The sequence below is a fragment of the Manis pentadactyla genome, chromosome 11, assembly GCF_030020395.1.
Source record: "Manis pentadactyla isolate mManPen7 chromosome 11, mManPen7.hap1, whole genome shotgun sequence".
Taxonomy (NCBI): domain Eukaryota; kingdom Metazoa; phylum Chordata; class Mammalia; order Pholidota; family Manidae; genus Manis; species Manis pentadactyla.
This window is the reverse complement of record NC_080029.1, coordinates 57,997,689-58,023,988: the sequence shown is the minus strand read 5'-3', so window position 1 is coordinate 58,023,988 and position 26,300 is coordinate 57,997,689. Positions and strand designations below refer to the sequence as shown.

At 35.9% G+C, this 26,300-nt stretch overlaps 1 protein-coding gene across 2 annotated transcripts in view; it reads left to right on the top strand.

Annotated features, from left to right (window-relative positions):
* The window catches only part of LRFN5 (leucine rich repeat and fibronectin type III domain containing 5), a 254,494-nt gene that overhangs the window by 214,657 nt on the left and 13,537 nt on the right, over window positions 1-26,300 (top strand). For both annotated transcript variants that reach the window (XM_036881345.2, XM_036881341.2), the window contains exon 3: window positions 22,496-23,900. In XM_036881345.2, coding sequence (XP_036737240.1) covers window positions 22,516-23,900 — 1,385 coding nt within the window. In that variant the 5' untranslated portion in view covers window positions 22,496-22,515. The remainder of the gene's footprint in view (window positions 1-22,495; window positions 23,901-26,300) is intronic.

Here is a 26,300-nt window from a genome sequence, read left to right as displayed (position 1 = left end):
CAGAGAAGACAAGTAGTGATTCTACAGCATCTTACTATGCTGATGGACAGTGACTGTAATGGGGCATGTGGGGGGGACTTGGTGATTGGGGGAGTCTAGTAAACATAATGTTCTTCATGTAATTGTAGATTAATGATACCAAAAAAATTGATGAATGCTCGTTGCTTTTCAGCCTGCTTTTTCTCTAAAATATGTCTTTAAGTCTGTATGATATGTAGAATTTTCTTTATCATTTAAATTGAAGTACTTTCTGATGTTAATTTTTTGCTCTCCTTTACTCTTGTGGTATTTAAAGTGTATTGGTCAGTATCCTTACATATGCAGATGTTATAGTTATGTTTTTCTTGTCTATTTCTAGCTTGGTTACCCTATGATCTGAAAAATTTTTCTGAACGATTCCAGTCCTTTGAAATTTTTATAGACTATTTAATTCAAAGAATATTTATTTTAAAAATATTTTCCATGTTTCCAAAATGTGTATTTTGTATGTGATGCACACAGTATAATGTATGTGTGTATATAAAATATTTGTTATAGGAACTGTTTAACCATACTTTCAAGTATTCTATGTTCTTACTGGTTATTTTCACTCTTATTCTGTCATTTGCAAGTGTGTGGAATATTAACTTATACCTGGAGATCATGACTTTATGTTGCTTATATTTTGAGGCTATATTGTTAAAAACAAATATACAATTTTATAATTTGTATATCGTCCTGTTGAAGTGTGTCCTGTTTCTCTAGTGATGCTTTTTGACTAAAAGCTTATGCTTTATGTTATGAATGTAGCTATGCTTGCTTTCTTTTTATGAAAACACTATTTTCCTCTTTTATTTTCAGCATTAAAATTTTTTACATTCTTTATATGTCTCCTGCTTTATGTAACATAAAACTTTATGGGGTTTTTTTGGTATCATTAATCTATAATTACATGAAGAACATTATGTTTACTAGGCTCCCCCCTTCACCAAGTCCCCCCCACATACCCCTTCATTGTCACTGTCCATCTGTGTAGTAAGACGCTGTAAAATCACTACTAGCCTTCTCTGTGTTGCACAGCCCTCCCCATGCCCCCCATGCACAATACATGCTAATCATAATGCCCTCTTTCTTTTTCCCCGCCCTTATCCCTCCCTTCCCACCCATCCTCCCCAGTCCCTTTCCCTTTGGTAACTATTAGTCCATTCTTGGGTTCTGTGATTCTGCTGCTGTTTTGTTCCTTCAGTTTTCCTTTGTTCTTATACTCCACATATGAGTGAAATCATTTGGCACTTGTCTTTCTCTGCCTGGCTTATTTCACTGAGCATAATACCCTCTAGCTCCATCCATGTTGTTGCGAATGGTAGGATCTGTTTTTTTCTTATGGCTGAGTAATATTCCATTGTGTATATGTACCACTTCTTCTTTATCCATTCATCTACTGATGGACATTTAGGTTGCTTCCATATCTTGGCTATTGTAAATAGTGCAGCGATAAACATGGGGGTGCATCTGTCTTTTTCAAACTGGAGTGCTGCATTCTTAGGGTGAATTCCTAGTAGTGGAATTCCTGGGTCAAATGGTATTTCTATTTTGAGTTTTCTGAGGAACCTCCATACTGCTTTCCACAATGGTTGAACTAATTTACATTCCCACCAGCAGTGTAGGAGGGTTCCCCTTTCTCCACAACCTCGCCAGCATTTGTTGTTGTTTGTCTTTTCGATGATGGCAAACCTTACTGGTGTGAGGTTATATCTCATTGTGGTTTTAATTTGAATTTCTCTGATGATTAGCTATGTGGAGCAAATTTTCATGTGTCTGTTGGCCATCTGAATTTCTTCTTTGGAGAAGTTTCTGTTCAGCTCCTATGTCCATTTTTAAATTGGATTATTTGCTTTTTGTTTGTTGAAGTGAGTGTGCTCTTTATATATTTTGGATGTCAACCTTTTATCAGATCTGTCATTTATGAATATATTCTCCCATATTGTAGGATGCCTTTTTTTTTCTATTGGTGGTGTCCTTTGCTGTACAGAAGCTTTTCAGCTTGATATAGTCCCACTTGTTCATTTTTGCCTTTGTTTCCCTTGCCCGGGGAGATATGTTCATGAAGAACTCACTCATGTTTATGTCCAAGAGATTTTTGCCTATGTTTTCTTCTAACAGTTTTATGGTTTCATGACTTACATTCAGGTCTTTGATCCATTTTGAATTTACTTTTGTGTATGGGGTTTGACAGTGATCCAGTTTCATTCTCTTACATGTAGTTGTCCAGTTTTGCCAGCACCATCTGTTGAAGAGACTGTCATTTCCCCATTGTATGTCCATTGCTCCTATATTGTATATTAATTGGCCGTATATGTTTGGGTTAATGTCTGGAGTCTCTATTCTGTTTCACTGGTCTTTGGCTCTGTTCTTGTGCGAGTACCAAATTGTCTTGATTACTGTGGCTTTGTAGTAGATCTTTAAGTTGGGGAGTGAGATCCCCTCCACTTTATTCTTGCTTCTCAGGATTGCTTTGGCTATTCGGGGACTTTGGTGGTTCCATATGAATTTTTGAACTATTTGTTCCAGTACATTGATGAATGTTGTTGGTAATTTGATAGGGATTGCATCGAATCTGTATATTGCTTTGGGCAGGATGGCCATTTTGACAATATTAATTCTTCCTAGCCAGGAGCATGGGGTGAGTTTCCATTTGTTTTTGATCTCTTTAATTTCTCTTAAGAGTGTCTTGTAGTTTTCAGGGTATAGGTCTTTCACTTCCTTGGTTAGGTTTATTCCTAAGTATTTTATTCTTTTTGATGCTATTTTGAATGGAATTGTTTTACTGATTTCTCTTTCTATTAGTTCATTGTTAGTGTAGGAAGGCTACAGATTTCTGTGTGTTAATTTTGTATCCTGCAACTTTGCTGAATTCGGATATTAGTTCTAGTAGTTTTGCAGTGGAGTCTTTAGGGTTTTTTATGTACAATATCATGTCATCTGCAAATAGTGACAGTTTGACTTCTTCTTTACCAATCTGGATTCCTTGTATTTCTTTGTTTTCTCTGATTGCCATGGCTAGGACCTCCAGTACTATGTTGAATAACAGTAGGGAGAGTGGACCTCCCTGTCTTGTTCCCAATCTCAGAGGAAAAGCTTTCAGCCTCTCGCTGTTCAGTATGGTGTTAGGTGTGCATTTATCTTATATGGCCTTTATTATGTTGAGGTTCTTGCCCTCTATGCCCATTTTGTTGAGAGTTTTTATTGTGAATGGATGTTGAATTTTTCGAATGCTTTTTCAGCATCTATGGAGATGATCATGTGGTTTTTGTCCTTCTTTTTGTTGATGTGGTGGATGACGTTGATGGATTTTCAAATGTTGTACCATCCTTGCATCCCTGGGATGAATCCCACTTGGTCATGGTGTACAATCCTTTTGATGTATTTTTGAATTTGGTTTGCTAATATTTTGTTGAGTATTTTTGCATCTACTTTCTTCAGGGATATTTGTCTGTACTTTTCTTTTTTGGTGGGGTCTTTGCTTGGTTTTGGTGTTAGGGTGATGTTGGCTTCATAGAATGAGTTTGGGAGTATTCCCTCCTGTTCTATTTTTTGGAAATCTTTAAGGAGAATGGGTATTATATCTTCTCTGTAGGTCTTAAAAAATTCCGAGGTAAATCCATCTGGCCTGGGGGTTTTGTTCTTGGGTAGTGTTTTGAATACTGATTCAGTTTTGTTGCTGGTAATTGGTTTGTTTAGATTTTCTGTTTCTTCCTTGGTCAGTCTTGGAAGGTTGTATTTTTCTAGGAAGTTGTCCATTTCTCCTAGGTTTTCCAGCTTGTTAGCATATAGGTTTTCATAGTATTCTCTGATAATTCTTTGTATTTCTGTGGGGTCCATCATGATTTTTCCTTTCTTGTTTCTGTTTCTGTTGATGTGTGTTGACTCTCTTTTTCTCTTAATAAGTCTGGCTAGAGGCTTATCTGTTTTGTTTATTTCCTTGAAGACCCAGCTCTTGGTTTCTTTAATTTTTTCTATTGTTTTATTCTTTTCAATTTTATTTATTTCTTCTCTGATCTTTATTATGTCCCTCCATCTGCTGACATTAGGCCTCATTTGTTCTTCTTTTTCCAATTTCGATAATTGTGACATTAGACTATACATTTGGAATTGTTCTTCCTTCTTTAAATATGCCTGGATTGCTATATACTTTCCTCTTAAGACTGCTTTTGCAGCATCCCACAGCGTTGGGGCTTTTTGTTGTTGTTGTCATTTGCTTCCATATATTGCTGGATCTCCATTTTAATTTGGTCTCTGATCCCTTGATTATTTAGGAGCATGTTGTTAAGCCTCCATGTGTTTGTGAGCCTTTTTGCTTTCTTTGCACAATTTATTTCTAGTTTTATACCTTTGTGGTCTGAAAAGTTGGTTGGTAGAATTTCAGTCTTTTTGAATTTACTGAGGCTCTTGTGACCTAGTATGTGGTCTATTCTGGAGAATGTTCCATGTGCACTTGAGAAGAATGTGCATCCTGTTACTTTTGGATGTAGAGTTCTATAGATGTCTATTAGGTCCATCTGTTCTAGTGTGTTGTTCAGTGCCTCTGTTTCCTTACTTATTTTCTGTCTGATGGATCTGTCCTTTGGAGTAAGTGGTTTGTTAAAGTCTCCCAAAGTGGATGCATTGCATTCTGTTTCCTCCTTTAATTCTGTTAATATTTGTTTCAGGTATGTTGGTGCTCCTGTGTTGGGTGCATATAAGTTTATAATGGTTCTGACCTCTTGTTGGACTGAGCCCTTTATCATTATGTAATGTCCTTCTTTATCTATTGTTACTTTCTTTATTTTGAAATCTGTTTTGTCTTATACTAGTATTGCAACACCTGCTTTTTTCTCTCTGTTGTTTGCATGAAGTATCTTTTTCCATCCCTTGACTTTAAGTCTGTGCATGTCTTTGGGTTTGAGGTGAGTCTCTTGTAAGCAGCATATGGATGGGTCTTGCTTTTTTATCCATTCTATTACTCTGTGTCTTTTGTTTGGTGCGTTCAGTCCATTTACATTTAGGGTGATTATTGAAAGATATGTACTTATTGCCATTGCAGGCTTTAGATTCGTGGTTACCAAAGGTTCAAGGTTAGCTTGTTTACTATCTTACTGTCTAACTTAACTCGATTTTTGAGCTATTATAAACACAGTCTGATGATTATTTCTCTCCCTTCTTATTCCTCCTCCTCCATTCTTTATATGTTGGTTATTTTATTCTGTGCTCTTTTTAGGAGTTCTCCCATCTAGTGCAGTTCCTCTAAGATACCCTGTGGAGGTGGTTTGTGGGAGGCAAATTCCCTCAACTTTTGCTTGTCTCGGAATTGTTTAATCCCTCCTTCATATTTAAAAGATAATCACGCTGGATACAGTATCCTTGGTTCAAGGCCCTTCTGTTTCATTGCATTAAATATATCATGCCATTCTCTTCTGGCCTGTAAGGTTTCTGTTGAGAAGTCTGATGATAGCCTGATGAGTTTTCCTTTGTAGGTGACCTTTTTCTTTCTCTCTGGCTGCCTTTAATACTCTGTCCTTTTCCTTGATCTTTGCCATTTTTAATTATTATGTCCCTTGGTGTTGTCCTCTTTGGGTCCTGTCTCTCAGGAGTTCTGTGCATTTCCGTAGTCTGAGCAACTTTTTCCTTCCCCAGTTTGGGGAAGTTCTCAGCAATTATTTCTTCAAAGACACTTTCTATCCCTTTTTCTCTCTCTTCTTCTTCTGGTACCCCTATAATGCAGATATTGTTTCTTTTGTGTTGGTCACACAGTACTCTTAATATTGTTTCATTCCTGGAGATCCTTTTATCTCTCTCTGCATCAGCTTCTATGTGTTACTGTTCTCTGGTTTCTATTCCATCAATGGCCTCTTGCATCTTATTCATTCTGTTTATAAATCCTTCCAGAGTTTGTTTCACTTCTATAATCTCCCTCTGGATGTCTGTAATCTCCCTCCAGACTTCATCTCTTAGCTCTTGCATATTTCTCTGCAGCTCTGTCAGCATATTTATGATTTTTATTTTGAATTCTTTTTCAGGGAGACTGGTTAGGTCTGTCTCTGCAGGTCCTCTCTCAGGTGTTGTCTGAATTATCTTGGACTGGACTAAATTTTTTTTGCCTTTTCATGGTGATAGTGGTGGCTGTAGGCAGGTTGTGGGTGTGTCAGCTGGAAGAAGAAAGTCCTTTCCTGCTTGCTGGTTGCCTTGCCTTTCTCTGCTGCCTGTGTCAGTTACCCGCACTCCTGGAGCAGCCACTGGGTTAATCCCCTAAGCTCTTGTGGTCAGGGTCTCTGTCAGAGCCATGCAGAGCCCTGCGGGGAGTGGCAGGCACACCAGGTGCACTGCTCCATGATAGCGGCACTCCTGCTGGGCAGCTGTGTGCCAGCAGCAGCCTTTGGGTCTGGACCGAGCGGCTTTGCGTTTGGCTCGGATTCCGGTCAGTTGCTGGGAGCGCGCCTGCTCCCTCTGGCTCTGCTGCTGGTGTGCGTGGGGCTGTCCCTCTCAGACCTCTCCCATTCTCCTCTGGCTCCACTGCCGCCGGTGTCTGTGAGCTGCACCTGGGCTGTTCGGTCGCCATCACTGCAGGCTCGCACAAGCCTCTCCTGGTCCCCTCTGGTGCCGTTGGCACACGCGATCCGCTCCTGGTCCCTTCTGGCACCATGGCCCCTGACGCACACTGCCACTCTCCCGCTACTGGGCCGGTGTGTCGGGGTCTGTGCCAGTTGGAGGAACGACTGGCAGGCTGCTTAGTGTCATGAGGGGCTTCAGAGCTGCGCTGCCTCCCTGGGTTTAGGGCGCTTAAGGTTTCCCAGGATTCCCAGCTGCTGGCTAAGTGTGCCAGGACGACTTAGTCCAGCTATGGGGTCCCTGTCTCTTTATAATTTGCAGAAAGTACTTGCTTTTCTTTTGTCTGAGGGGCACTGGTTTTGGGGACCTGCCCAGAGGTTTTGCTTTTCCATTTCTCTAATATCCAGCACCCCGTGTACCTTGTGTCTGTGTTCCGGGTGTGGATTTCTAGAGCTGGTTGTTTAGCAGTCCTGGGCTTTCACTCCCTTCCCCGTTCTGACTCCTTTCTTCCCGCAGGGTTTGGGGTGGGGGAGCGTTTGGGTCCCGCCTGGCCATGGCTTGTATCTTACCCCCTTTGTGTGATGTTGAGTTCTCGCAGATGTAGATGTATCCTGGCTGTTGTACTGCATCCACTGGTGTCTCTTTTAGGAGTATTTGTATTTATTGTATTTTCATAAATATATATGTTTTGGGGAGGAGATTTCCTCTGAACTACTCACACCACCATCTTCCTGTGATCCCCAAAGCTTATATTTTTAATCCAGTGTGACAAACTTTTCTTTTAACTGGGATATGTTTTCATTTTCTAGGGCTTCTTCCACAAAGTACCTAATAAATACCACAAACGGTGTAGCTTCAGTAACAGGAATTTATTGTCTCCCAGTTCTGGAGGCTACCAGTCTTAGATGAATGTGTTTGTTGGGTTGCTTCTTTCTGAGGTCTGTGAGTGAGAATCTCTACTGTGCCTCTTGCTTAGCTTCATGTTTTGCTAGCCGTTTTTCATGTTCCATGGCTTGTAGAAGCATCACCCTCGTCTCTGTTTTCATTTACATTTGGTTCTCTCCCTGTGTGTCTGTTTCCAAATTTCCCCCTTTTTATATGGACACCAGTCATATTGGACACTGTCATACTCCAGTATGACCTCATTTTAGTTAATTCTATCTGCAATGACCACATTTCTGAATAAGGTCACATTCTAAGTATGGGAGTCAGAACTTCCTCGTATGAATTCTGGGGGAAAACAATTCAACCCGTAACAAAGAATTTACTCCATTTAAACTTGATGTAAAAACTGATAAATTTTGGTTTAAATATACTATATTAATTTTTGGATTTTCTTTCTCTGATATAATCATTATTTCTTTTTTTCCCTCTCTCCTTTTTTTTTTTTCATTTTTAGATAATCAATAGCTTTTTTTATATGACTCTTTTTTTCTCTCCTCTATTAACTTTTTTCTTGTACCCTATATGCCTCCACAGAATATATTCTTAATTTATGGTAGAAAACCTCAATTAGTTATTTTGCCACTTTTCAAGCATTAACTATTTTTCAGTTTGGACAGAATTTTACTTTTCTATATAATATTTTTACAACATTTTGTGTACCATTGTTTTGAAACAGCTTTATTGAGATACACATCAATGCAGTTGACCCACTGAAAGTGTTCCTTAATTGAAGATCATGGATATTTACCTCCATGTTTTCATCTGAAAGTCTGATAAGTTTAGATCTTACATTTAGGTCTATGAGTTAATTTTTGCACAGAGTGTAAGGAAGTGAGTTCATTCTCCATCTTTCATCTTTCTGTCCTCCTGGGAAGTCTGACAACTGTAAATCACATTTACAGGCTTTCTTATTCTCTAGCAGATAAGAAGGATTTTATTTTGAAGGAGTTCCTCATCTTTTGCAGGCTCAGGGGAGATGTGGCTGAGGACTTAGTCTGGGTTATCATTGTGAGGGTTGGAGAGTTCCTGTCATTCAGTGCTCTACTCTTGGCTCCCTGGTGGGGAACATGTTTTCCCCAAGTCATGGTATATCTGAACTTCATCCAGGAATTTCTAGAAGATACAGAAACATATGAGTCGGTTGATCAGATTTGCATATTACCTGCTCAATTGCTTGGCTACCTCTTCAGCCCATCCTGATAACCCCCTGCAGTCAGGGTTTCTTAGTATTATATAATAAAAGAAAAAGAAAGCTCTATATTTTCTTGTTATTTTTATCATGATATTACTAATCACAGACCTATCCTGTTTTTTGCACTTTGCTTTAGTGTACTTTACAAATACTGTATTTTTTATGAATTGAAGGTTTGTGACAACCCTGTGTGGTGTGTCTGTCAGCACCATTTTTCCAACAGTACTTGCTCATTTCATGTCTTTGTGTCACATTTTGGTAATTCTTGCAATATTTCAAACTTTCTCAATATTATTTGTTATGGTAATCTGTGTCAGTGATTATAACTCACTGAAAGCTCAGATGATGGTTAGCATTTTTTAGCAACAAAGTATTTTTAATTAAGTTAGGTCCATTTTATTTAGATATAATGCTATTGCACACTTAATAGACTATAGTATAAACATAGCTTATATGCACTGGGAAGCCAAAAATTCATTTGACTTACTTTATTGCAATATTTGTTTTATTTTTATCTCAAAGGTATACCTGCAGTTTTAGTTTAGATTTTTTTCTTAATTGTGATCAGATGGCACACTCGATTTTATATCTCACTTTCACTTTCTTATCTAAATATTTTGTATTGATTTTCTATTAGTATAATATTGCCATAAATGTGGTGGTTTAAAACAATACACAGTCATTATCTCACAGTGTCTATCTCACATTATCTCCTTAGCTGTATCCTCTGCTCAGGGTCTCCTAAAGCTACAATATAATATTTGGCTATGTTGAGCCTCATCTAGAGGCTTAACTAGGGAGAACCACTTCCAGGCTCCCTCAACTTGTTGGTAAAATGCATTTCCTCATTACTGTAGAATCCCAACAGTTTCCTTCTTTAAAGCCATCAATAGAAAAAGAAAGTCTCTGATGTTTGGAGTATCTAACTTCAAGGAAAACTGTGCCTTCCTTTAAAGGACTTTCGTGGAAGGTCATGCCCACATAATAATCTCTATTTTTACAAGTGCAAAGTCAAATAATGGGCATCTTTATAGCTTATACAAAATCCCTTTACTTTTCTATGTTGTATTTGTTAAAAGCAAGTTGAAAGTTTATTGCTCTCAAGGGGAGCATTAACCAAGAGGGTGAACCCCAGGGGGCGGGAATAATGGGAACATCTCAGAATTCTGCCTACCATAGGCTGTAACACATATTTTCCTGTTATTTTTAACTATCATAAAGATTTTTTATGACTATTACACATTCAAACATTTGAATGGCTATTGAAGTTTATTATAATTCACTTGAACACTAAGCTATCAGGATATATTTGTGTTGTACATACCTATTTTTTAAGGTTTGAAAAACTCTTATATCTGAAGAATATTTGGGCCTCAGTTTTCTCAGCTATACATCAGTGGTCCATAAAAACTGGAACAAATGAGTAATAGGTGCATTATTGAAAAAAACTACTTGATGTCTTGCTCTATTTTCAAAACACTAAAGGCAAATCATATATAGTTGATTTACCTCATTTAAAAAAAACTTATGTCACAAACTTTGACAGGGACACTTGAAAAATAATTGTGAGTCAAAGACAATCATTATTACATAAAATAATAAATAACAGTGAAAAATGGTCCCAAATTTAGACTGTCAAGAAATACAAAATAACACATATCTGTTGCCTGTACACCAGTCATATCCATCATATCCTTTAGGATTGCCTACTGACAAATTTTAATATGAGTATCTTACTTATTTCCAAGTCTGTCCAATCTGGATTTAAACAGCACAGATACCTTCAAAAACAGATTATTCCAAACCAAACTTACTATCTCTAATCACATCCAAACTTCTTTTCTTTCCTATGTTCTATATTAGAGTTAATATCACCCTATCCATTCACTTATCCAAGCCAAAATTTAGGAAGTAAGCCGACACTTCCACTTACTCCACATACTTATTCAATGACCAACTCAGAAATTATTTTAACATTCTATTCTCATAGTCAGAGAATGTCTGTAGTTGACCCAGTGTCTGATTTTTTTAAATAAAATTTTCCTTGGTTAGCTTAAAATAATCAGTGAACTTTCCTAACTAACTTTCTGTCAAGAAATGCTTCAGGGATTGAATAAATAATGTCTGACAGATGTATGCTAAATGTGTGTACTCACTTTGATCATCATAAAATATTTGTTTTTAACAATTTTGTGGGGTTTTTATAGCCCAGAACAATACCTATCAAAAATCTCTCAATCAATAGACAATTTATAATTATAGGACTCATTGCTGACAAATATGAATTAGTATGAAAGGAATCCAAGTTAGCCTAACTCTTTTTTGTTCACAGAATGTGCCCCGTATATATAAAATTTTAAAAATATTTGAATTATCTATAGACAGAGTTGAGCATGTGATTTGTTTCATTCTAGTCATTTTTATCATACTCATATTTGGTACTTTAATGTTTTTAAAATCATGCTGCAACCAGTTGAGGTTAGTTTGGCCTCACTGAGTAGCAGGGACTTTAACAGCTAGTTGTAGCATGTTGGAAGGTAATCCAGGGCTAATACAGTGACTCCATGATGATCAAGACGCCGCCTCCATCATTCTGACTCATGACTCCCATCATCACTGTCACCTCAGTGTTCAACTGGCTGCTGGAATCCGAGACATCATGACCAAATTGGTAGTTTAGAAGAATGCAGATGGTCATAAGGACAATAGGGTATCTCCCATCTTAATCATGTCCCTTTAAGCAGCTTTCCCTGAAATTTTGACGGCATTTTCACTGAAACCTTATTGGAAGGAAGTGACTCACATGATTCTATCTCCCTGCAAAAGAACCTAGAAAATAACTCTTAATTCTGGGAAGCAGTACAACAGGTAGACATATGGGTCAGATTACTAAAGAAGAGAATGAATATTGAAAAGGTAATTAGGACTTAAACATGCACACATACTTATATACACACATGCAGACATAGTGCTCCTCAGACACACTTGGATGTGTGTTTTTCATGTATTTTTACTAAACTTGTCTAAATTCCCCTTCTTTATGACTCATAAATACACATTTAATGACTTGATTAAAAAGTCACCAAATTGATGCATTACAGTTCACCCTGAAGTTAACAGTAGGCTTTTCCACATTTCTCTCACACTCATGGCTTGCTATGCTGCTGCTGTGTCCACTTGTGGAGGATCTATCGAGAGCCAGTGCCTTTGTTAAACAGTTTGGATATCAGTTGGGTGAGTAACTGGTTTTTGCACCTCTCGGTAGGCATGAGCCAGTGAGTATAGTGCAGCATTTGAAGGTGACACAAACCCAAACCCAGAAACTCTTACAAATCATACAAACTCTACATAAGGTTTTCTTTGGGAGTGTAAGACGAGATTGCACTGCCCAAAATACAATAAAACATCCTATAACACTCCTAATCTATCACTTCTCTATCTCGCCAAAAGCTTTCTGATATTGGACTTTTCCTTTATTACCCCATTCCATACCTTATGCTTTTCTCCAGCCTCCAGGACCTTTTTAATTTTAGAGGGCATGAGATTCTGAATATCTACTACTTCTGACAGTGTGTGAGAATATCCTTTCATTGAAATCTCACCAACACTAATACTATAATTTAAAAACCATAATTATTTTACAGAACAGATTTTCATTCACATTTAGTCACTAGAAACTTCGAACACTTGTTCAGACATTTGCTAAATAGTTTTCCATCTTCACTCCTTCAATAAATATTTACTAAGATTCTGGTGTTTTTTTGCCAGCCCTTCCTCTAGGTGTTGAAGATTGAGTGGTGAACAAAAGAGAAAAATCCCTCCCCTCATGTAACTTGGTTTTTACTTGGTGAATCAGAAAATAAGCAAAAAGAAGCAAAACGCACAGCAAGTCAGATGATGGTGAGATCAGCAAAATGAAGTAGAGATTGGAGGGCAGGGAATTATAATTTAATTAAAGCAACATCTCTCTGCTGATGAATTCAAATAGGGTGGGCAGGGAAGGTCTACTTTGTAGGTGACACCTGAATAAAGAGTGTAAGGAGTTGAGGGATCGAACTACATACATAGGCATAAAGATGGGTGGTGAGATCCAGCAAAACAGGAAAAGAGAGTACAAAGTTCTGTGTGGCTTTTGTACAGAGCTGGACATTTTCTCCAAATGACATGGGAAGCCAGTACAAACTTTTTGATTTGTTTTACATTTTAAAAAGATCACTCTGGCGGCTTTGTGGAAAATAGACTGAAGAGGGACAATGGCTGAAGCAGGTTATCTAGTTAGGAGACTATTGTTACATAGCAGGTGATAGATGATGAAAAGCCACAACGGCAGATATGATCCCATCATGTATATATTCTTGCTGTAGAGTCGGTAAGATTAATGAACTGGATTTGGTGTATAACAGAAAAAGAGAAGTAATGAATAATTCCAACATTTTTGGATCTGAGCTTTGAAAAGAATGGAATCAACCTATAATTAGAGGGCAGTATTATAATAGAAGCAAAGCAGATTTGAGAGAGAAAAGGAACTCAGCTGTAGACATGTTAATTTGAGATTATTAGGAATCAAAGTGGAGTGGGCAAGTTGGCAGTTCACTATGGAGAGAGAGTGGTGCAGGCTTCTATGAATCATCTGTTTGTGTCCTTTACTCAGTTATCTCTATAAATTTATAATTTTTTTATATAATTGCACAAATTCTTATGTAGTAATATATTACTTTTTGAATGCAAGACATCAAATTGAAATGATTGTTATGTTGTAAAAGGTAAAACAATATCCATACAAAAAATAGAACCTAATAAGACTGAGAGGGTGGGTGTGTTTGAGAGAGATGGGAGGGAAGAAAGGAGAATGAAGAGAGAGAGGAAAGAAGAGAGAGTGAGGGAGACAGAGAGAGATTGGAGAAAGAGAGAGAGAGAAAAACACACATTGCTTTCAATGATATAAAAGCTTCCATATGGTGTTAGTTTGTCAAAACATTTCTGTAGGAGTACTGCCGGAACTTTCCACCCGCACACATATTTAGTATTTAAGCCCTCAGTAAATCCACTACTTCCTCTGTGTGTGTGTGTGTGTGTGTGTGTGTGTGTCTTTCTTTCCTGTCTCATTTTTTTCAGCTTTTCAATTAGGTTTCCTATTGGTGATAGTTTGACTGCTTCCATGCTAACAATAGTATTATGGGAAAGTCTAAAGCACATTTTTTTTCTGAAGAATTATCCAGATTTATAGATGTCTGAATTGTGTCAAACATCATCTTTGTGCTGATTATCCTGTCTGCATTGCTCCAAAACTATGCCTCTTTAATTGCTATGGCAACAACACAATAGAGACAATATAACAGGAGACTAGTTACATGAAATGTTAAACACCGTTCAGAAACTGAATCATAACGCATAGCACAGCATCTCAAAGGCTCAGAGATTCACCTTTCAGAATTCCAAAGAAAAATGGATAAAGTACTAGATAATTTATTAGATTTGAAACACCGATTAATGGTATTTGAATTTGTATTATAACCTTTTTAATGTCCTTTCAATTTGTCATACCATCAAGGTAATTCTAAGGAGGAATCTGCTGTATTCTTGGAAACTGGAATAAATCAGGGGTCATTTACTACTTGTAATGGCATGGTAGTGATTTCACTGCATTTCCCATTTGTGATATTGCTTCATATCCCGGACCATTCTTCTCCCATATCCTCTGAAACCTGATTGTTCTGCAGTGTGATGCAATACCAAGAGAAACTGGTGTATTAAACCCAGATTGGAATCGTAGATAACTAATGAGGTCTTCAGACCTTTGCTGAGATTATATTTTCTCATCATTCAATACCAACCCTCACGTGGAACACAATTTTTTTTACCCTGATGTTTCTTTCCCACAAGGCATTGATATAGGAGGCACACTTGTCCAGGTTTGAAATAGATGGGGAGCAACACTGTCTATCTCAGCAAGAAAGATTCTCTTTATCTGAGAGGTTCCTTCTCTGTGACTATGTATGTGAAGATCACGTGCATATCACCGCTTGACACAGAATCTTCTCCTCTTGTCTGCTTCCTTCAGTCCTCACAGTGAACCTTCTCTTCCACACAGTGAACTTTCATTTAATTTATCACACAAGAATTTGGCTCTCCCTTGCTTCATTGCCCCTTATGTCTGGGACTAGTCACCATCCATGTACAAAGTGTATTATCAAATTATTTTCCTGAACAAATAACCATCTACTTTTCAGATAAATTATACCTATCCCTTACAGGCAGTACTTTCTTAACCAGATAAAGTTTTAAATATAAATTATCTTGCACTTTTATATGCACATCACTTCCAAAATAGTTTCCACTTTGATCTGAACGGGAGTGATTACAGTCAATAGAAATTCCTTTTAAGAAACTGCTTGCCACCTGTGCCAGCTGATCCAGCTCCACACTCCGGCTGTCTTAGCACTGTGGGGAATCTTCACAGCCTCTTAGCACTGGGCTATTCTGGGCTGCGTTCTCTCCCCAGCCTATTTTCTGTAAGACAGAATCCATTCTCATTCAGAGTTACCGGTAATGTTCACTCTCAGGAACCATGACCCTCCGTGACACTAGAGTCTGCAGGCCAACTTCCAAGTGAGTAAGAAAAGGGAAGGCTCAGCCCGTATCAGAGGGAGAATACTGAGGAGATCTTTATACACAGAAATCACTCTTCTTTCTATGAAGTGAGGTAGAATTGATATTCATAAAAGAGTGCTTAGCATAATGGAATTATGTATTTGGGTAACTTCAGTCATATCTTGATATATCAAAGAAAAATTAATGAACATAATTAAATGTGTCATTTGGGTTGTCATCCAAGGTTCTCTTGTCACCGCTAGAGTTATCTGCTGGCATCTTTTAAATGTAACTTAGTTATGAAATGAGACCAGGAAAATAAATGAATAAGTAACTTGATGAACTTAAGGAATCATTGTTAGAACCAACAACTCTTTATATCAAAGTGCTTCATAATCAGAAAAACACAAGATAAATAATATATATAAGCATTATCTTATCCTAGGAAGAACATGAGTTTTGGAAAAAGATAAATAGCCATCTTAAGCCTATATTTTTAGTTTACTTTTTGTATGACCTGGAGGGAATTGCTAAATATTTCTTAAATTTTATTTCATCATATAAAATAAGAAAAAATATAACTACTTTGCATGGAGTTGTGAAAGCATTAAATAGAACTTGGCATGCTAAGTCCATAGCATAACATCATGTAAGAAGTCCATGTTAGCTTTCTAATGTATGCTAACAACATTAAAAATATTTTATAAAAGAAATAAAACATTTCTCTATGTAGCTTTCACTTTAGTTTTAAAAAGCAAAGAAGTGCTGAAATATTTGCACATCTACATGCTAGATAGAGCATGGCAAATATTCCACTTAGTGACTGGTTTAATTATAAATTTTCAGTAACTCAATCTCATTTCCTCATCTCTAACATAGACCAATACTTCTTTCATCTTTACCTATACTCGATAAATGGTAACTCTCATTTTTTGTTTGTTTGAGTAACTGGCCTCTTATCTGTAGTCCATATGTGTTTATGTATAGAAATGCCACAATGAATTTTAAAATACATAAATGTATACACACACGTTTGAACAAAACTTACAGGATCCTATATTAACTCACAGACCAATTTGAATTGTGTAAATTTAAATTATCAAAATGTTTGTTGTTAAAATGTTTCACAGTCTGCCTTCTATTTTAGTTGTGAATGTGCTTGTCCCCACCCGATCCCAGCCTTCTAAGCTTGGTAGAGTCCAGCAAAGCACCATATGCAGATGCAAAATACACCTTGTTGGAGAAATTAACAAAAGAATGAGTGAAGGGGTGCATGAGTAAACTTTAAAAATGTATTATGTTCAGTGTGCTTAGGAATTTTACTAGTGACTATTATAATCAAAGACCAGAGACTAATTGTTCTAGGTTAGAGCTGTCATATTTTGAGACCTGATTTTAGTAGGTTTAATCATAATATCTTCAGTATGTGTTTTAGAGTGGAGTTAAAATGTTATAATTTATAGTCCTTCTAGAAAGAAAATTAAGCAGAAAACCTTAAATATTTTAAATGAATATCAAATGTGTTTTATTATCTGATCACCACTGTTATAAAATATGCTTTACAATATTGTCATTGTTTTGACACATCTTAAAACAGTTCATCAGTGTCAACAGGCATCAGCACCAGTCCTCAGTCGTCTGCATGGACACAGGAGCACTAACTGAATTGGTAGAGTTTTGTTGAATGATAGCAAGACAACTCTTGAGGTGCCTACTAGCTTTCCTTTAACTCAGCATATAAATTGGTACCATATTGGTTTCTGCAGGGAGTAGATTATGCTCTCAGTTGGTTGTAAAATCTAAATTTGCTTTTATATCCTGGTCTAGTTGCCAAATAAATACTGATTCTCTTGAACATATGTTATGTAATAGCCATGGGCTGAAAGGAGGATGCAGTACTGGAAAATCATTTTCCAGTTTGTGTGTGATAGATTCTTCTTTGTTTATAAATATGTCACGTTGTGTCTGAAAGGAATTAGCTGGAAAAAACATGTAATATATTAATGTGTAAATATTATCTAAAAAGCTGCAACTGCATAACTACTTACTGAGTTACAGCCCTACTCAGATATTATTAAAAATGGATCTGTGTGGTTTGCATGTAACTATTTAGAGAAAGTGATAGACAAATTATGTTTTAGAACAGTTTCACTTAAGTAGATAGGAATGGGAATAGTATGTTTGATGATCTTTATATATTTTAAAATCTTAAGTTCCAGAATAACATGGCCACCACTCTGTTCTCCCATTCACAATTCATTTTCTTCAGGTGTTTATATATTAATTTAATAAACACATCAAGAATTAGTTTGTGATCTTGTAAGATGTGAAAACTCTGTTTCTCTACATGAAGGCTTGTCTCCTATCATTTAAAAGTTTTGAAATTTTCACCCTGTTCTAAGATAAACATGGGAAAACTCATTGATCACAATTCATATGATATTTTTTCATTACTTACAGATCTCACATAAAAAAAAATAAATGTACAAGTAAGAAAGTGGTCCACACTTACATTCTAAATTTACCCTCACTCTCTAAATCACTGTGTTGGCAGTGAGATCATATCATGTAAAGCAATCTATATGTTGCTTGATAAAGTAAATCAGATTATGAAATAGAATTCATAATTTGGGTTAGAATGGAATCCCATCTTTGAAGATATGTGACAAAACTAAGAAAATATGTGTTTCTAAAATGTGACTAAGTTCTGATTAGCCATCAATGTGTCATTTTATAAATCCTTCTTCATTTGGAAACAGTATTTAGAAACCTAATGAAAATCCCATATTCCTTTTATAGATTTAATCAACTATATTAAACTTGGCATAAATAAAATGCACTGGTTTTCAGTGTATAGGTAATGAATTGTGTTGGATATAAACACCTTTATACCACCATCCCAAATAAGATATAGCATATTTCTATGACTCCCAAAACTTCCTTGTATTCTTCTCCAGTCAATCTACCATCTTCCAACTAGACCAACACTGGTTTGATTTCTGCCACTATACTTTATTTTTGCCTGTTCTAAGGGCACATATACTTGGAAGCTTACACTGTGTATTGTTTTATATCTGAAATTCTTCTGTTACGGGAAATGTTTTTGAGACTTGTATTAGTTTGCTAGGGCAGCCATAACAAAGCACCACAAACTGGGTGGTGTAAATAGAAATTTATTATCCCACAATTCTAGAAGCTCAAAATCCTAAGTAAAGGTGTCTGGTTCATTTTGTAGTTTATTTTGCTTCATTTCTACTCCTCTCTCCTAGATTCTGGTGGCCTTCAGTGTTCCTTGGATTGTAGGTGATGTTCTCATTTTACTTCACATCATCTTCCCTCTGTGCATGTCTTTCTTTGCATTCAAATTTCCTGTTTATAAAAACCCAGTTACATTGAATTAGGACCTGCACTAATCACCTCATCTTAACTTGGTGATCTGCAAAGACCCCCTTTGCAAATAAACATTCATTTGCAGGTACTTGACATTAGGACTTCTACATCAAGTTTTATTGAGATTTATATATCATATAACATTATATAAATTCAAGGTATAAAACATGTTGATTTGGTACATTAATATATTGCAAAATGATTGTCACTGTAGCATTAGCTAACACCCCTATCACCTCACATACTTAATATTTTTGTATTGGAAACAATGAAGATCTAGTCTCTTAGCGACTTCAATATTTATAATACAAAATCATTGTCTATAATTGTTAATATTGTGCATTAGATCTCCAGGACTTACTTATCTATGAGTTGCAAGTTGGTACCCTTAAACACCATCTCCTCTATTCCCACACCTCCTGGCCCCTGGTAACCACCATGCTACTCTATTTTTACAAGACAGTTGCCCTAGTTACTCTGTATTTTCAGATAAGAAAGAATTGGGAAAGGAAAGGAAAATGAAAAGATACTCCAAACCATATGTCACCAGGGAAATGCACATTAATACAATATGTTGTCATTATACACCTGTTAAAATGACCAAAATCTGGAACACTGACACCACCAAGTACTGGGAAAATGTGGTACAACTAAACTCTCACACATTGCTGCTGAGAATTATGGTGTGGCTGCTCTAGAAGACAGTTTGGCAGTTTTCTACAAAACTAAACATATTTTTACCATATGGTTCAGCAATCACACTCCTTGACATTCCCCAAAGGAGTTAAAAACTTATGTTCCCACAAAACCTGTACATGGATGCTTTATTCATAATGCCCAAACTTGGAAGCAACCAGATGTCCTTCAACAGGTGAATGGATAAACTGTGGTACATCCATCCAGACAATGGAATATCATTCAGTGCTAAAAAAAAATGAGCTCTCAAGCCATGAAAAGATATAAAGGAATCTTAATGTCGTATTGTTAAGTGAAAGATGTCAATCTGAAAAGCTACATACTATATGATTCCAAATATATAACATTTTCGGAAAGGCTGAACTACAGAGATGGTGAAAAGATTAGTGCTTGCCAGAAGAGATGAAAAGCAGACTACAGAGCATTTTTAGGTCAATGAATATACTCTGTATGATACTGTAATGGTGGATATATGACATTATACATTTTTCCAAACCCTAATGTAGACCTGGACTTGGGGCAATTATAAGGTATCAAAGTAGCTTCATCGATTGTAACAAATGAAGCACTACAGTGGTGGAGGTTGATAACTGGGGAGGCTGAACTTGTGTGGAGTTTGGAGGTTATAAGGGAAATCTCTGTACCTTCCTCTCAATTTTGTTGTAAACTTAAAACTACTATAGAAATAACGTATTAATAAAAGTTTATTTTAAGGTAGGCTGGTTTGTCCTCACCCCAATTTATGCTAAATAAGTTCTCCTATTTACATATTTTGTCAGTTGGGAAGTAGGAAGATATCTATGGATCAATTCTCTTCCATCAATGACTGTAACTTTCTGGAATATAGTTCCTTTAAGTTTATTTATATCCTCAGCACTATGATGTTGTTATTTAAAAAAAAAAAAAAGGATTTGTAGCTTATCATCTTATTTAATTTATAGGGTGTGAACAATGGTTTTTTGGAACTTTTTATATCCACACCAGAAGTACTACTTATAAGCATAACAAAATACAATGAAAATATTTTATACCTAGTCACAATATAACATTTTTGTTGCTTTTCATCCATTCATAAAGATTCAAGATTCCATCTAACGTAATTTTCCTTCAGTCTGAAGAGAATAAATACCCTTTATATTTTATTACTTTGTAGTTCTTCTGGTAATGAAACTTTCAGTTTCTTTCTCTCAAAATGTTTTTTACTTTCATCTTTTATAAATATAAATCTTCACCCAGGTTTACAGGCTTTCTTTTTTCTTGCAGCACTTTAGAAATATTTCTTGTTGTCTTCCATCTTGCTTTATTTCTGAAGAGAAATCAGTGAGTTCTTGGCCATTATTTTTATTCTGTTCACCTTATCTTCTTGTAATGTGTCTTATTTCTTTGCCTGATTTAAAAATTCTTTTTCTTTTGTTATTTGCAATTTGATAATGACATGTTTTAGTATGATTTTCCTTGTTTTGAGGTTGGATTTGGGGGTTGTTTTTTTAATCATAAATTTGAAAACATTTTGCCTTTATTTCTCCAAATGGATTTCTACCTTACATCTTTCTTCTGATATTCCAATTATATATATGTCTGACTTCTTAAAATTTTTCTACAGATCACTGAGTTTTTATTCACTTTTTTTCATCCTTTTTATCAGTGCTTTAGTATGGTTATTACTGCCCTGTCTCTACTTACAGAACTTATTGGAGTTCATTTTTCTGATAATTCTCTACTTTCTGGTAGTCTGCCCCATAAATTCAAGCCACCTGAAACATTCTGCATTCATATCTCTGTACTTGTCAATTGAATAAGACTTCAAGCTTTTCCTTGTTTTTCCTCCTTGCACTGTGATTTGGAAAGTGTCTCTAGGAACAATAGTTAAGTGTTCATTTTTTTAAAAGTTCGCTTTTCTCAAGGATCACAGTTCTATGCTTCCTCTTTTCCATTGTCTGCAACCATAGTACTAGTTTTTCTGTCACGAACAGAAGACGTATATATTTTGAGAATAACAATTCTTATCCAATATAATCACATTTAATGTGACATAAAATAGGCATAAAATAAATCAAACCTGTAAAAATATTTTAAGAAAAATATGCATTATTTCTAGATTATTTCTAGAAGAGTTCCCTATTTTTCATCAATTAAAATTTTGAATGATTTTCTTTAGCTGTTTTTCCTCTTGGTGTTCAAAACTACATGTAATTTATGAAAACTTTTAATCATTCATGTGATAGTATTTTTATTTTGAGGATTAATTTAAAAAGCAAATACTTAAGATCAAACTAGGAAGTGAAATTATCCAACTTTTTAAATTAAACTTGGATAAATATAAATGCACTATGATTTTAAGAAAAAGCAAACAGGATATGATATCTTTTGTCATAAAGTCATAAAAATACATGACACTGTCAAGTATTTTGATGACTGCTTTCCACAAATTATCTTCAAAGATCCATGTTTATATCAAATAATATATCCTAATATTTAAGGAGCTCAGAGCATTGGTGATAAATTTTTAACCTTCTTATTTTTGAGACTAAGATCCTTTATTTCAAATTAGGATGTGAAGATTGTATTATATTCAAGATAATTTGTGAAGATGAGTATTACTTAACAATTAATTACTTTCAAATATCATGTCACAAGGTTAATAATAACCAATATTGTTGCTTATTGTCTCTACCCAGACTAGTAAATTGAAATACCTAAAAATCCTTAAATATGTCTTTAAGCATTTGAACTTACAAGATGTCTTTTAGAGTTTAGGGGAAGGTTTCCTGAATTCCCACCCTCCAGTCTGTGCTGAATGTGTCTCTTTTGTGCACCTATGGAGTACCCCGGGAATATTGCAAATATAGCACTTAATTTACAGACTTACAAGAATAATCTGTTGACTTTTCTGTTCTCCCCATTTGGTTTTAAATCCAATAAGTCCATGAATGTTACACTTTTCTTCCTAGTGTCCATTATAACTTCCAATACAGAATAGATATTTCATACTTCTTTGTTAAGTAAACAAATGAATAAATTCTGTATTCCAGTATGCATTAATAGATTATTCTAGTAGGAATATGAACATTAGTCAAATGATTGGATGCTAACTCTATTTTGTGTCTTCTCTTACAGGCTCTTAAATCTGATCTACAATGGAAAAATTTCTTTTTTATCTGTTTTTCATTGGCATAGCTGTGAAAGCTCAGATCTGTCCAAAACGTTGTGTCTGTCAGATTTTGTCTCCTAATCTTGCAACCCTTTGTGCCAAGAAAGGGCTTTTATTTGTTCCACCAAACATTGACAGGAGAACTGTAGAACTGCGGTTGGCAGACAATTTTGTTACAAATATTAAAAGGAAAGATTTTGCCAATATGACTAGCTTGGTGGACCTGACTCTATCCAGGAATACAATAAGTTTTATTACACCTCATGCATTTGCTGACTTACGAAACTTGAGGGCATTGCATTTGAATAGCAACAGATTGACTAAAATTACAAACGATATGTTCAGTGGGCTTTCCAATCTCCATCATTTGATACTGAACAACAATCAACTGACTTTAATTTCTTCTACAGCATTTGATGATGTCTTTGCCCTTGAGGAGCTGGATCTGTCCTATAATAATTTAGAAACAATTCCTTGGGATGCTGTTGAGAAGATGGTTAGCTTGCACACCCTTAGTTTGGATCACAATATGATTGATAACATACCTAAAGGGACTTTCTCCCACTTGCACAAGATGACTCGACTAGATGTAACATCAAACAAATTGCAGAAGCTACCACCTGACCCTCTCTTTCAGCGAGCCCAGGTACTAGCAACCTCAGGAATCATAAGCCCATCTACTTTTGCATTAAGTTTTGGTGGAAACCCCTTGCATTGCAATTGTGAATTGCTGTGGTTGAGGCGTCTCTCCAGAGAGGATGATCTAGAAACCTGTGCCTCTCCAGCACTTTTAACTGGCCGCTATTTTTGGTCAATTCCTGAGGAAGAGTTTTTGTGTGAGCCTCCTCTCATTACTCGTCATACACAAGAGATGAGAGTCCTGGAGGGTCAAAGGGCAACCCTGAGGTGCAAAGCCAGGGGAGACCCTGAGCCTGCAATTCACTGGATTTCTCCTGAAGGGAAGCTTATTTCGAATGCAACAAGATCTCTGGTGTATGATAATGGAACACTTGACATTCTTATAACAACTGTAAAGGATACAGGTGCTTTTACCTGCATTGCTTCCAATCCTGCTGGGGAAGCAACACAAACAGTGGATCTCCATATAATTAAGCTCCCTCACTTACTGAACAGTACAAACCATATCCATGAACCCGATCCTGGTTCTTCAGACATCTCGACGTCTACTAAGTCAGGTTCTAATGCAAGCAGTGGTAATGGTGATACTAAAATGAGTCAAGACAAAATCGTGGTGGCAGAAGCAACATCATCTACAGCACTACTGAAATTTAATTTTCAAAGAAATATCCCTGGAATACGTATGTTTCAAATCCAGTACAATGGCACTTATGATGATACTCTTGTTTACAGGTAAGAACAACTAAGCACGTTTCTATACTGACAAGCATCTTAGTAGAAGGCTTGTTAATGTACCACTGTTTCATTTTGTTCTTTTTTTAATTGGCAGGGTTACTGTGTTGTAAGCATAATACTCCATTTTTAAATTATTTAATATAAGGCTTGTGAGAAGTGAATACATGTGGGGGAAATATTTTGAATCGTGTTATTTTTAGAGAGTTCAAATTCATATTTAACACTATGCTTACTTACTTTTTCTCCCCTCATCTAAGAGATGTGACTATCAGAGAACAAGATCGATTTATTTAAAAAATTCAAAAACATACCAGAACTTACACATCCACATGAGTGTTCTTTCCTTCAAGGAAGTCATGTTGGGAGACTATACCATTATCCCAATGATGCTGGCATTGCTCAAAGCACTTTTGGAATTATCTTTAGAACCTTCGTCATACTATTTTGAATATCCTCAGTGGTGGCAAATCTTCGTCTTTTGAGGGTGAATTTGAATTTTGGAAACAAGCAAAAGCCATTTGGAGCCAAGTCTTGTGAATAAGGTGGGTGATCAAGATGGGTATTACCATTTTTGGTCAAAACTAGGATGTAACTATAAAATAATGAGACTGATTTTTTTTGAGTGATTGAGTTATGTATGTGTGTGTGTATATGTGTGTGCGTGTGTGTGTGTGTGTGTGTGTGTGTGTGTTTATTGTCTCATGTACACTGGTTCTTAAGACAGTTCCAAAGAGAAAGTTTATAATATTTTGAGCAGTGAAAGTATCACTGGAGTTAAGTTTGCAGTCTCTGGGTAAGGACATTAATGGAGAATTTGCATCTGACTAAAGTAATTCTGGTATGTTTTTTTAAAGTTCAGCCTCATTGATTTATAGTCACATCTTGCCCAATTTTCAGTTGGAAATGTACATTTTTATTTCTCCATATAATCTCATTATTGGTAGACTATTAAAGACTCCTAGGAAATGATACAAAATCACGGCTTTGAAATATATATATGCATATATATTTTTGTCTTTATAAAATCAACTGAGTTTTTGTATACTGAGGTGAATTCTTGAAGATAATTTGACTTATACTCATGTATGGAAATGAGAGAATTTTTTTTAAACGAATGTGGGCTGGTAGGAAACAAAACTGGCCTAGTTAGCCATGTAATCGATGTTAGGCAAGGTTCTACGTGGCTGAGTTTTAATTTCCTCATCTTCAAAAGGAACAGATTAGAGTAAGTGGTTTCTAATACCGCTCTCATCACAAAACTTATGGAAATGTAGGCTCTGATGCATGTATATTAGCATAAAGGAGTTTGTTCTTGCCTTTGCTCAGCTCTTCACCTGGGCTGTGTGTTATTTAACCCATTGTCAAAGATGCTCTTGTACCCCTAGCCTCACCTTCCTAGAGCTACTAGATATTCTATATACTCAAAGCATTAGCTCTGTGAAATGGGTCAGTCGCTAGTTTCCAAATTCCAAGATTATGACCTGCCCATGACAAGCAAATTCTGTGTGATCTTGAGGAAGTTGCTTAAATTCCTGACCCTAATATTTGTCATGTATAAAATAGTGATAATGCCTACTTCATATAGTCAGTGTAAAAATGAAATTATAGTCTATCTAAAGTGCTTAGTATTGCCTGGTATTTATCCTGCATTCCCTAAATGGTGGTGATTACAATCACAAATTGTGTGAACTAAAGGTTTCCTGATATATTTAGAACACATTGTTTGGGTTGTATAACAGATTACCAATGCCAAGTTTTTAAAGTCCTGGAACTCTTTTTCAGGGAAAAAAAATTATATAATGTCAAGCTTTTTTTCAAAATTAAATCTTAGTTTAGGTCATATTTGGTTTCTACTGAAAAAAAAAGTGGAAAATAAGCATCCACAGAAGACTTTTGTGATATAATGGATAAAAAGATGTTTTATCAACCTTAAGAGACTGTGTTCTGAAGGAAATTTCATCAGTCTACAACGGCGAGGATGAGGGATTTAAGCTCTGGCCAGCAGCCTTGCCCTATTCATGTTTCTATGATAATATTACTCATACATTTTCATCAATCTCATTTATAGGTAAAAATATAATAGGAACCAAGTGTTGAAAAAATAAGAAAGGGCTGAGATCTGTAAATACAGTACTCAAATCTTAGTAATTATCTTAGTTATTAAGCATAGATTTACTGGGTACCATTCCCTAGTAGAATATAACAGATTTGGAAAATAAATACTCTAAAATGCATTTTCTTTCTGGCTTCTCATGTGATTGTCAGAGTTTTCCCTTATTTCAAATTGGCTTTTAGTCACAGAGGTGTTGTAAGTGCTAAATGGATTTGTTTAGTAGTCAGATAATGTCACAGTCACACCTTTCAAAAGCAATTTGTCATAAATGATTTTGTAGCAGT